Raw genomic sequence first — 13,654 nt, 5'->3', positions numbered from 1 at the left:
TTGTTGTACTGGAGGAGATTACAGAGATGGAGAGGGCCAAGGTCATGGAGGGATTTGAAAAGAAGGATGAATATTTTAAAATCAAGACATTGATTGACTAGAAGTCAATCTAGGCTCCAAAGCACATGGATGATTGGGGAATGGCACTGTGAGTTGTGATCCAGACAATTCAAAACTGTACACAGTAGTCCAGGTGTGGTCTCAACAATGCCCTGTACAATTGTAGCAAGACTTCCCCACTTGGTTTTGCAATATAGGTTAATATTATGGGCCAGGGTTTAGAGAACTCCCAAAGTATATCATCAGATCACCTGACCCACGACTTTTACTAGATTGTAGTATGGGGAGCACACGTCCCACTCCATAGGTGTGGTGCAGCAGAACTCTGAAAGTATTTTTTTTAAAGCAAAACAATGTTTATTCTATGAAATCAGTTAACCTTTTTAAAACATACAGTGAACATCTCAGCAACCATCAATTCAAATACAACCCCCAAAGAATACAACACCCTACTTAATCCTTAAACTTTCCTTTTAACATCCATAAGACAAAAATCTGTTTTACAGAAGCACATCAGGTTTAAATTCTCAACTGAGAAGTTACCATGTTGAAATTACCAAATGGACATTTATAAACTTGCAGTGATTCACACACATCCTGCTGTGATTGCAGCTTCTCCAAAGGCTAAAACGAAACTAAAAAACACAGACACACCCAAGCTTTTCCTCAAAGTGAAACTAAAAAGCAGAGCCAGAGCTCAGCTCCACCCACACTCTGACATCACTGCAGCCACTTGAGCAGAGAAACATTTCTTAAAATGACATTCCCATGACAATATTCTATTATGCCTTTAACATGATTAATGTGTCCTCAGGTGTTACACAGAAACATAAAATAAAGTAAGACACCAAGCCACAGAATATTAGGTCAGATGACCAAAAGCTTGGTCAGTGAGGTAGATTTTAAGGTGTCTTAATGGAGGGAAGCCAGGGAGAGAGATGTAGTGAAGGAATTCCAGAGCTTGAGGCCGAGGCAACTGAAGGCATGGCAGCCAACTGTGGTGTGATTAGAATCGAGGATCTTCAAGAGGCCAGAATTAGAGAAATAATCACACCACAGTTGGCTGCCATGCCTTCAGTTACCTCGGCCTCAAGCTCTGGTATTCCCTCACTACATCTCTCTGCCTGGCTTCCCTCCATTAAGACAAGTAGTCTTTCCTAATTACTTGCTGCACTTGCATACTGACGTTTTGTGTACAAGTCACCAAGATCCCTTTGTACGACAGTATTCTAGAGCAGTGTTCTTCAAACTTTTTTTTCCGGGGATCCATTTTTACCAATCGGCCGACCTTCGTGACCCACGCCAGCTGACCTGCGCGACCCACCATTTTTTCTTACCTTGTTTGCTGCTGACAAAAATTGAGGAAATGGTTTTGGGTCCCTCTGGCCCTCGTACACGCTCCCCCAATGGAACCTGTTGGATGAAGGTGAAGCCTTCCGGTGTCGGAAAGTATGGTGTCTCCATCTGTCAAAGTTCGGCATTTATTTCCTGTAAAATTGTATCAAATAAAAAACCCCCGGAAGTTGTAAAAAAATAAATAAACAAAATAAATGAAAAAAATAAAAATTAAATGAATAAACCCCCCCCCCCCCGAACTTGTAAAACAAAAGCTGTGACCTCTTTTAAAAAAAGAAGCGGCCGCACTGCGCATGCGCCTAGTTTTGCGCATGTGCCCGGATGATCTGGCATGCATGCGCATTTTTTTCACATGTTCGTGGCCATTTTCAAGGTCACTTGCAGCCGGCGTTATTAACAGCTGGTTGCTGCGGCTGTTGCGTGCAGATTTGCACGATCGGGAGCGCCGCGACGGACAGCTCCGAGACCCACCCGTGGGTTGTGCCCCCGAGTTTGGCAATGCCTGTTCCAGAGTCTCTCAATTTAAATACTATTTTGGTTTTCTATTCTTCCTATGAAAATGGATAACTTCGCATTTTCCCATATTATGTTCCCATCTGCCAAATTTATGCCCACTCACTTTTATCTATACCCCATTGCTGACTTGTCTGCATCTCTCCTTTCTTCTGAGTCATTAATATGTAAATAGCTGAAGCCCCAGCACTGATCCCTTTGGGGATCCCCCACTGATTACAGTTTGACAACCTGAAAGTGATTCATTGTTCTAGACTATCTTTTCTGTTAGTTAACAAAACCTCTATCCATGCTAACATATCACTCCTAGCACCATGACTTATTACCTTGTGTAGTAACTTTTATATAGCATCTTATTTAATGCCTTTTGGAAATCTTCATGCATTGTGTCTACTGATTCCCCTTTATCCACTCTGATTATTAGATCCTCAGAAGTTTTAATAAATTGATCACACAGGATTTTGCTTTCATAAAACCAAATTGACACTGCTTGATTGTATTATGATTTTTTGACTGCCTGCAACTAGCTTTTTAATCATGAATTCCAGCATGTTCCCAGTGCCAGACGTTGGGCACACTGTCTATAGTTTCCTGCAGTTTCTCTCCTTTCTTGAATAGGAGTGTGAAAATCTGTCGAGACTGGCAGTAAGGCCTCACTGGTTATTTTAAGGCAGTTTTATTTTGATTGCAGGTAAATATTGACTTCAGAAAACAAAACTGTAATTTGGCATAATCTCATGGTATCCTGGGCGAGTGCGCGGTCAGTTGCAGCCCCACATACCCCGGTGCCTTATCATAAAAATAAATAAGTGAATTAGCCAATAATTTGTGTTTTTCTGAGATCTTTAACCCGCGACTGTTCCAATGAGTTACCAGATTTATAAGTCAAACATTTACAAACTGTTTATTAATAAGAAGAGGAAAATATGTTTTTATATATATAAATTAATAACAGGACAATAGTCTACCAGTCTTCCTAATCCCAAAACCCTGTCCCAAACTTCACCCAGACACCGACACAAGGTAAGGGTTGGAGAGGATCAGAAAAAACCCAGAGATTAAATGGAAAAGTTTGAGTGAGGCTTCACTGCTGTGGTTGCGGCCTCTGGGAATAGATTTACTCAAGGAATTCAGGTCGGCGCAGTTCTGCCTTTCTGCCACTGGATGGCGCTAGGTACAGGGATTTTCAGGTCAACCCAATTACAATCACTAGCCACCAGATGGTGCTGTAGAGAGGATGTTCAGATCAGTGCAATTCTGTTCTTCTACCACCAGATGGAGTTTAGGCTCCCTGTGAGATTACTGTAGCTTTAACTCCGGGATTAGTAGTCTTTCACTTGCCTGGAGTCTATACAAAACTCTGGCTATTTTATCACGAATGCTCTCACCTATATATAGAATTTTTGATATATAGAACATTACAGCGCAGTACAGGCCCTTCGGCCCACAATGTTGCACCGTCCTGTGAAACCCTTCTAAAGTCCCTCAACACTATTCTCTTATCGTCCATATGCCTATCCAATGACCATTTGAATGCGTTTAGTGTTGGCAAGTCCACTACTGTTGCAGGCAGGGCATTCCACGCCCTTACTACTCTCTGAGTAAAGAACCTACCTCTGACATCTGTCCTATATCTATCTCCCCTCAATTTAAAGCTATGTCCCCTCGTGCTGGACATCACCATCCGAGAAAAAAGGCTCTCGATGTCCACCCTATCTAATCCTCTGATCATCTTGTATGCCTCAATTAAGTCCCCTCTTAACCTTCTTCTCTCTAACGAAAACAGCCTCAAGTCCTTCAGCCTTTCCTCATATGATCTTCCTTCCATACCAGGCAACATTCTTGTAAATTTCCTCTGTACCCTTTCCAATGCTTCCACATCCTTCCTATAATGTGGCGACCAGAACTGCACACAATACTCCAAATGCAGCCGCACCAGAGTTTTGTACAACTGCAACATGACCTCATGGCTCCGAAACTCAATTCCTCTACCAATAAAAGCTAACACACCGTACGCCTTCTTAACAACCCTCTCAACCTGGGTGGCAACTTTCAGGGATCTATGGACATGGACACCGAGATCTCTCTGCTCGTCCACACTACCAAGAATCTTACCATTAGCCCAGTACTCTGCCTTTCTGTTATTCCTTCCAAAATGAATCACCTCACACTTTTCTGCATTAAACTCCATTTGCCACCTGTCAGCCCAGCTCTGCAGCTTATCCATGTCCCTCTGTAACTTGTAACATCCTTCTGCACTGTCCACAACTCCACCGACTTTAGTGTCATCTGCAAATTTACTCACCCATCCTTCTACGCCCTCCTCCAGGTCATTTATAAAAATGACAAACAGCAACGGACCCAAAACAGATCCTTGTGGCACACCACTAGTAACTGGACACCAGTCAGAGCATTTCCCATCAACCACCACTCTTTGTATTCTATCAGCTAGCCAATTTCTGATCCAAACTGCTAAATCACCCTGAATCCCATGCCTCTGTATTTTCTGCAATAGCCTACCGTGGGGAACCTTATCAAACGCTTTACTGAAATCCATATACACCACATCAACTGCTTTACCCTCATCCACCTGTTTGGTCACCTTCTCGAAGAACTCAATGAGGTTTGTGAGGCACGACCTACCCTTCACAAAACCATGTTGACTATCTCTAATCAAATTATTCCTTTCCAGATGATTATACATCCTATCTCTTATAAACCTTTCCAAGACTTTTCCCACAACAGAAGTAAGGCTCACTGGTCTAATACCAGCCAGGATCACAGATTTATAGAATCCCTACAGTTCAAATGGAGGCCGTCATATGGGGGAGTTATGATGGATTTATTTTGTGTTAAGTTGGTTGTGGTTCAGTAATAGCACTGTTACCTGTGTCAAAAGTTTGTAAATTTAAGCTCCATTCCTGAGGCTTTGGCACAATCTAGATTGACACTGCAATGCAGTTCTGAGGGAATGCTGCAATGTCAAACGTGCTAGCTTTCGGATAAGATGTTAAATCAAATTACTGTCGGTCTTCTCAGGTGACATTTTAACAATCCTACGGCACTAGTTGAAAAGCAGATGAATTCTCTTCAGTATCACAATGGTTAGCACTGCTGCATCACAGCGCCAGGGACTAGGGTTCAATTCCGGCCTCAGGTGACTGTGTGAAGTTTGTAGGTTCTCCCCGTGTCTGTGTAGGTTTCCTCTGGGTGCTCTGGATTCCTCTCTCAGTCCAAAGATGTGCAGGTTAGGAAGATTGGGCATGATAAATTGCCTGTAATGTTCAACGGGGTTACAGGGATGGGAGGGGGGTGTGGGCCTGAGTGAGGTGTTCTTTCAGAAGGTCGATGTAGACTTGATGGGCTAAACGGCCTCAATTTGAACTGTAGGGATTCTATAAATCTGATCCTGGCTGGTATTAGTCCCGCAACCAATAGCACATATTTTCTGGCCACATCCCATTTCTGTTCACAGCTCTTGCTGTGAGCCAATTGGCTGCCATGTTTCATACATTATAATTGACTACACAAGTGAATTGTTTTGGGTCACCCTGCAATGTGTAAAGTAAGATGTTTATTCTTTCTATTTGTGAAGTATCTAAATATGCTATACACATACAAGTACTACAAAATTTACTTTCAATATGTAGTGATCATCATTCAGATATAGTGCACAATGTCTTATTTAATTGCAATGTCCTGTAAGCTGCATTTTAGAAATATACTTACTATTGTCTTTATTAGGTCCTGGACCATTTCCTGCAGTTTTGGATATGTGGGGTGGTGGAGGAGGTCTTGTTGAATATCGTGCAGCTCTTCTTGCATCACGAGGATTTGCAACCTTAGCTTTAGCTTACTTGGGACATAAGGGGGTCCCACCATCACTGCAAAGCTTTGACCCAAAACTCTATTACTTTGAGGTAAAGAATCTTTTAATGGTTTGCACTGTTTCAACTTCTACAAAAGTGATAATGAATTATTTAGCAGATATTCACGGCAGCACACTTATTAGGGAGCCATCAATTCCAAAAACACAATAATAATCTTTATTATTGTGACAAGTAGGCTTACATTAACACTACAATGAAGTTACTGTGAAAATCCCCTAGTTGCCACACTCCAGCGCCTGTTCGGCTACACAGAGGGAGAATTCAGAATGTCCAATTCACCTAACAAGCACGTCTTTCGGTACTTGTGGGAGGAAGCCGGAGCACCCGGACGAAACCCACACAGACACTGGGAGAATGTGAAGACTCCACACAGACAATGACCCAAGCCGGGAATCGAACAAGGGACCCTGGCGCTGTGAAGCAACAGTGCTACCGTGCTGCCCATATGCCAAAAAATTGTAAACATTTGGATTAACTGTCACATGCATAATTCTGTCGATTATTTGCTCAATAATTAAGAGGAATTTAAAGTCCAAAAAATATAACTTACATTTTAGTTGTGATAAATCTTTATATCATTGAATTTTTAAAAAAGGGGCAGTTTAGTGTGGCCAATCCACCTACCCTGCTTTGGGTTGTGGGGGTGAGACTCATGCAGAAAAGAGGAGAAATGCAATACGGTACTGACAGTGAGCCAGGATTGAACCCAGGTCCTTGGCGCCAAGATGCAGCAGTGCCAACCACTGTGCCACTATATCATTGGATTTATACTTTAACTCTGTTATTTTTTATGGATCCCATTTTCTTCCTACAGTATTTTGAATGTATTTGTTGTCAACTTTCCCATGGTGGCACTCTCAGTTAGTTTGAAAAAATCAAGATTGGGGGGAATCTTGGTGTCTGTCAGTAAGAGGATGGTCCCCAAAATGTTTCAGAGGAGATTCCAAAGTCTGGGATACTGGAATTTTGCTGTATTTGTAGGGCAGGTCCAATAGCTTTTTGTAGGAGTGAGAATAGGGATGAGTGAGATGGGGCTGCATGGTGTGTCACAGAGAATGGCAGGGGCTGGTTTAGCTCAGTGGGCTAGACTGCTGGTTTGTGTTGGGAGAGAAGTGCTTATATACGGCTGCAGATTCTCAGCCTCTCGAGCACCAATCCTGACCCTGGCGAATCTGAAACTATTTTTCATTGGAGTTCATCATGTTTCATGTGGTGCCACTGCTAGCCCATTAACAGTTGATGAATTGCTCTGGGAGTGGCGCCAATTTTGCTGTCGTAGAAGTCCACCAATTCTGTCTTGCCATCTATACTTAGGGAGGGCATCTCAGCTTGTCGATGCTGAAATCGCGAAATGGATTTGGCGGGGAATAGTCTCCGACGGCAAAATTGGGCGAGGCGCTGGTTTGACCCCAAAATGCGATGCTCCGGCACCCTGAAAACGGCGTAAATGCGACGCTCACTGCCCGGGGCTGAAGTACAGTTGGCATATTGTTAGCGGGCCTGACACCCTATTCTCCATGGCCTCCGAGATTCACCGCCTCCGATGGGCCAGGCTTCTTACGGCGTGGTTCACTTGTGGTCTCAAAAATCGTGAACCTGCCTTCATGGCTGCTGAGCAAGAAAGGAGGTAGGAAATGACGTGGAGTGACTGCGGGCTGCCGGCCCAGACATCGGCCCGTTGGCTGTGGTGGGGAACCCCCTGGCAGGGCTGCAGGGGGGGGGGGGGGGGGGAATGGGGGGATGGACCGAGCAGCCGGGTGCCCCCCCCACACACACACAGGATTGGGGCGGTACCCAGGCACCAACTGCCAGTACGGCGGCCATCTTGCTGAGCACCCACTGTCCACCCACCTCGGCCCCTGGTTCTACACAGCGACACAGGTTGTATGGGTGCGCCCAAACCTGCACCCCACCCCCCGCCACAGTGCGCCCCCCCACCGCCCCAGAACACCCCGCCCAACCGGCGCGGGCAGGCAGGAGAGGCTGCACAACGTTATCACCAGGGCCAACGTGCATGGGATGCTCTGATCGTCTCCAGGTTAACCGACTAGGAAGGAGGGGGTGGAGAGGGTGGGGGTATGCTGACCATGGGCATGGACACCACATTCCAGACTCTCCCCCCCTCACCTCCTACACTGCCAAACCACCTGCTTGCACATCCCTCCGATATACATACCGGCGGGGCTGCAAGCTGGTGTCCCGGGTTGGCAGTGACAGCGTGTCTAGTCCATGGGATTGAGGATGATGACAGCCCGCTCTGCGATGAACTCTGGTGCTTCAGATCATCTGACTTAAGCCCACAGCAGCACCTAGCACCAGGCTGATCCCTGCGTGTGAGCTGGCCAGTCCATCACACAGTCCCGTCAAATCCCTGGGATTGGGGTGCTGGGGCCAGTTGGGCCAGGGGGGAGGTGGGGGGAAGCACGGTCCTGCCACAGCGCCTGCACTGGTCCCCAACCGAGGTGATAGTCTCTGGGATGGTAGAGCGTGTAAGAGACAGCTGTGACAGAAAGGTGTGTCTTCCTCTGACACGAGCTGTCGGACGGAGGGCTGTTGTTTGAGCTACTCTCCCCGGCATTGCTCGGCTGTCGGGGGTGGGGGTTGCGGTGCGGGCTGAGGAGCGGGTGCGGGCTGAGGGGGGTGCGAGTTGAGGCGAGTTGTGGGTTGAGGTGGGGTGCAGGTTGAGGGGGCATGCGGGTCGGGAAGAGGTGCGGTTTGAGGGGGCTGAGGGGGATGTCGGCTGGTGGGTGATGAGGGCTGTGGGGCTAAGGGGGATTCAGGGGGGTGCATTGAGGGCTGTGTGGGTTGCGGTGTGTGTGTGTGTGTGTGGGAGGTGGGTTGACCACACGTGTCATGGTGATCTGCAACTAAGCAGGGTCTTACTTCCTCATCCACCGCAGAACTTGGTGACCTCCCTTTCCTCTGTGCCGCCGACCACGTCCAGTGCCCTCTGGTAGGGCATGGTGAGGGGCCGCAGGCCCCCTCCGCTCCTCTCCTGCTCCCGGCGGTTGTGCGCGGCCTTCTCCTGGAGGGGGGGAGAAACACATACAACAAAACCGTTGGACGGTTGGACGCATGCGTTTGGGTAGTTGGTGGTCTCAGTGGCCAGGGCACCCGGCTGGCATGGGTGCTGGCATGTGGGGCAGGGTGGGGATCGGCCGTCCCCTGGGGGGGGGAGAGGGGCCGGGTTACGTGTGTGTGTGTGTGTGTATGTGTGTGTGTGTGTGTGTGCGAGGGGGTTAGTCCCAGGGGCACAGAGCAACCACTCACCCTGGTCATCCTGAGGAAGCTGTGGAGTTTCTACTGGCACTGCATGCACGTCCGGGCGACGTTGCCCACAGCGCTGACCGCGTCTGCCACCTGCACCCAGGCACAGTGCATGGTGCCGCCTGGCAGCCTTCTTCCCGGGCTGGGGTATGGGGTCGGCTGTGGCGTGTGAGCCTCCTGTGCGGCAATCATGGACCAGGCGAAGCCGGCACTGTTTTTCATGGAATTGATTGCGTTTCATGTGGCGAAGGTACTAGCCCATTTAAAGTAGCTGAAGCGGTGCAGCTGTTGCGCCGTTTTTTCTGTTGTAAAGAGCCACGGTTCCCACCCCGGCGTCAGTTTCAAAATCGGAGAATCCAGCCCATAGTCGCTGAAACGGAGAATCCCACCAATAGTCCCCCAAACAGATTCCTGCCCAATACCTTTCTCACGCACGACTGGTTAATGTGCAAATGCATTGCCTCGGGCGGGCAAATCAGGGCCTGTCCGCCAGCGATCCAGTGGGTTACACGTGCATGAATATTTAATTAGCCTGGACGCATATGATATGGGGCGAAAACCCAGCAGAGTGGCCGATGGGAAGAATGCTGTTTTCCATGCCTGCCGCTGCACGCAATGGAAAACTCCATCCGTCGGTTAAATGAGTGGACAGAAATATGGCAAATGTATTCCAATGTGGGAAAATGTGAACTTATCCACTGTGACAGGGAGAATAGGAAAGCAGCATATTATTTCAATGAGAGAGCTTGCAGAACTCCAGAGGTACTGAGGAATCGGGGTGTCCTGGTACATCAATCAAAAGTACAAACTCAACAAATGTTTATTAGAATGGTAAATGGAATGTTGTCATTTATTGCCATGGGTATGTTATATAAAAAGAGAGGGATGTTTTGCTGTGGTAGGCTCGGGTATTAGGAGTACCACGGATAGTTTTGGTCTCCTTATTTAAAAAAAGGATATAAATTCATTACAGGTAGTTCAGAGGAAGTTCGCTGCGGACTATCTTATTAAGATAGGTTAGACAGCCTGGAACTGTATCCTTTGGAGGTTAGAAGAATGAAAGGTGATCTTATTGAAACACATAAAACCCTGAGGGGACTTGGCAGGGTGAGGCTGTTTCCCCTTGTGGAATGGATGTCAACTTGAGGACACAGTTTAAAAATAAAGGTTCTCCCATTTAATAAGGGAATGATGCTAAATATTTTCTTTCAAATGATTTCGAGGCTTTGGAACTCTTCCCTGGGAAATGGTGGGGGCAGGGTCATTGAAAATTTTAAAACCATACGTTGATGAATTCATGACTAAAAGGGAGTTGGTGGGTTTTGGGATTGGCAGATGTATGGATTTGAGGCCACAATCAGATCAACCATGGTCTTAATTAAATGGTGGAGCAGACTTGAAGGGGCCGAATGGCCTACTCCTAATTTGTGCATTTGTATACACTGCTGAAGATCCAGTGTTATTGCAACAAAGTTTGGTATTTATTATTGTCTAATTCATAAGAGATGTTGTTGTTAAATCACAAAGGGCATTAAACATTGTATTTAATGATTCATAGGAGGCCTTCAAGACCCTGAATAACCATCCAAAGGTTTCAAACGGCAATATTGCCATTTTGGGACTCTCACTTGGATTCACACTTGCACTCATGATGGCAGTAGAGCTTCCAGATATTCATGTAAGTTGACCAGCCACGAAATATCCTCAGATAATGGAAGCTTGACGGAAGTCTGCAATTTGTCAGATTCCGTTATCTTCATGACTTTGAGATCTTTACTATTTTTATGTGTAATTAGTTATAAATTTTAGTTAATATTAGTTATAAATTTTCCATTGAGTACTTCTTTACCTATAGATTTCCAACTAGCATGAGAACCCATGAAATACTGTGTGATTTTTGCAGTAGGGATTTATTCAATAAGCCTTGCCCCTGTGCAGAAGAAAACAAACTCCTGATAGGACCACATTAAATTCCTTTCCCAACAAACTAGTTCATTTCTGTGTCGATATATGATTAATACTTTGGCCTTTGTAATGCTGAACATTGATCATATTATTTGTAACCAATTTCTTGCCCATAGATTCATTTATAGTATGAACACAAATATGTTTTATGTATCTCCTGCAGTTGCTCCATTCAATTCAGAATGTTCTGCTTTTTCCCTTAGCCCAAATGCTTAGTTTGTATCAGTGGAAGTCATTATCACATCCTTCGGCAAGGGGAAACCGATTTACCTAACTTTCAGTTGTAAGTTAATCTATTTTCCTATTGCTTGTTATGTATGTTCACTCCCCTTCCCATGGGTTGCAATTCCTTTAATGTAAGGGTAATATTGTTGAAGATTAGTAAAGTGTTAGAATTGATTGATATGGAGGTTATAGATGTTTACTTGGAGAAACCCAGTAATTGGAAGAGCCAGCATGGTTTTGTGAAAGGGATGTCATGTTTAACCAATTTATTGGAGTTCTTTGAAGGAATAACATGTGCTGTGCATAAAGGATCTTGTAAACATGGATTTCCAGAAGGCATTTGATAAGGAGCCACATTAAAGATTATTGTGGAAAGTTAAAGTTCATAGAATCATAGAATCTACAGTGCGGAAGAAGGCTATTTGGCCCATCAAGTCTGTACCAGCCCTTGGAAAGAGCACCCTACTCAAGCTCACATCTCCACCCTATCCCTGCAACCATGGTGTAGGGGATAACATATTAGCATCGATAGAAGGTTGACTGGCGCTTTGGGTCTTTTTACTGCATGGCAGGATGTGACGAGTGGAGTCCTGCAAGGGTCTACACTGGGGTTCCACTTTTTACAATTTATATCAATGACTTGGATGAGGGGAGTGAAGGCATGGTAGCTAAATGTGCAGATGGCACAAAGATAGATAGGAAAATATGTTGTGAAGAGGGCATGAGGAGCTTGCAGACAGATATAATAGATTGAGTGATTGGGAAAAATATGGGAAAACGTGAAGTTGTTCAGTTAGGCAGGAAAATTAAAAACCAGAGAATGGAGGACAGGTCCCGAATTCTTGAGGTGCAGAGGGAACTGTATTAGAGCCATACTGCGCAGAAGAGGCCCTTCGGCCCATCAAGCCTGCACCAAGAAAACAACACTAAATCTATGCTAATCCCACTTTCCAGCACTTGGCCCAAAACCTTGAATGTTATGACATTTCAAATGCTCAACCATGTACTTTTTAAAGGTATTTTTTAAAGGTTCCTCAAATTCCCTCTGAACCCCATGCAACTCATATATATTTTCAATGTGCGGGTTGCGACCTGCGGGTGGGTCGCAGACAGGTGTCAGAAGTGTCGCAGTGCTAAGGGTCACCATGTTCCCGAAAGATCGAATTGCTTCTCACTGTGCCCATCAACTGCAGTTTTCCAACGGCAGAATTCAGAAGCCTGCAGTGAAAATCCTGCCTAAAATGTCAATTCAGTTCTCCAGAGGAAACAGTTACTTGATGAAAGAAGTGGGAGAGAAAGATGCTAATTATTATCTGACAGAAAGGGTAACAGAAGGAGAGAGGTTTCCCCCACCCCACCACCCCCATTCTCTTCCCGGCGATAGGTCTGTTTCGAAAACCATGTCCTGTGGATTCCTTGCCCTCGCCTTCATCCCGGTCAAAGCTGCAACCAAAGAGTTTTCCCAGAAGTGGTTCATCTGCGCTTCCAGCCCCTGGACATGGACCCCATGTGCTCTGCCCAGATGCAGAACAGTGGCCCAGTGGACGATATCAAGGGGACCATCCTCCAACTCTGGGAGACCATCCTGCAGCAGAAAGAGACCGTCATGAGTCAGAAGGAGACCATCCGAGAAGGAGGCCATCACCGCCAAGCTCAGCAAATGGGAGAGCAGGGCCGTCGGTGAGGGAGCACAAACCCGAGCAGGAATTTCATAGAAAGCAGTCAGGGAGCAGTAGGAACACTCTGGGAGATCTCTCTCTAGTGTCATGTGAGAGTACCTTTAAGAAATGGGTGTTTATAAATGGGTGTGTATATAAATATCTGTAGTGAGAGTACCTTTAAGAAATGGGTGTTTATTACTGCAGTGATGTCAGAGAGTGGATGGAGCTGGGTTGTCTGTCAGCTTTTTACTTTCGTTTTAGGCTGTTTGCTGCAGGGTGTGTTTTAGGCTCGTTTTCAGAGCTGATAGCTGCAATCACAGCCAGAAGGGGTATTAGTCTCTCTGTAATCTAAAAACTGTAAATCGATCCTTTGTAGTGACTTTAACCTGATGTGCTCCTGTTTAAAAGTTTTTTAAAAATCTTATAGCTGTTAAAAGGAAAGCTTAAAGGATTACTTAGTGTTGTAGTCTTTGGGGGTTATATTTGAATTAATGGTCGCTAAGATGTTCACTATGTTTTTATAATGGTTAACTTGAGTTCATAGAATAAACATTGTTTTGCTTTAAAAAATACTTTTCCATTTCTGCTGTACCACACTTGTAGAGTGGGCCGTGTGCTCCCCATACCACAATCTGTTAAACATTGTTGGTCAGGTGAACTCCATGACACACTTTGGGATTCTTAAAACCCTGGCCCATAACACTAGCTCAAGCAGAC

At 45.6% G+C, this 13,654-nt stretch overlaps 1 protein-coding gene across 3 annotated transcripts in view; it reads left to right on the top strand.

Moving 5' to 3' along the window:
• Positions 1 to 13,654, top strand: part of LOC119973504 (peroxisomal succinyl-coenzyme A thioesterase-like) — a 95,606-nt gene that overhangs the window by 58,267 nt on the left and 23,685 nt on the right. For all 3 annotated transcript variants that reach the window (XM_038811739.1, XM_038811740.1, XM_038811741.1), the window contains 3 exons: positions 5,674 to 5,849; positions 10,645 to 10,764; positions 11,255 to 11,334. In XM_038811739.1, coding sequence (XP_038667667.1) covers positions 5,674 to 5,849; positions 10,645 to 10,764; positions 11,255 to 11,334 — 376 coding nt within the window. The remainder of the gene's footprint in view (positions 1 to 5,673; positions 5,850 to 10,644; positions 10,765 to 11,254; positions 11,335 to 13,654) is intronic.

This window comes from Scyliorhinus canicula, chromosome 11 (assembly GCF_902713615.1).
Source record: "Scyliorhinus canicula chromosome 11, sScyCan1.1, whole genome shotgun sequence".
NCBI classification, from domain to species: Eukaryota; Metazoa; Chordata; class Chondrichthyes; order Carcharhiniformes; family Scyliorhinidae; genus Scyliorhinus; species Scyliorhinus canicula.
Note: the sequence above shows the minus strand (reverse complement) of the source record. Positions and strands in the feature narration are given on the sequence as shown.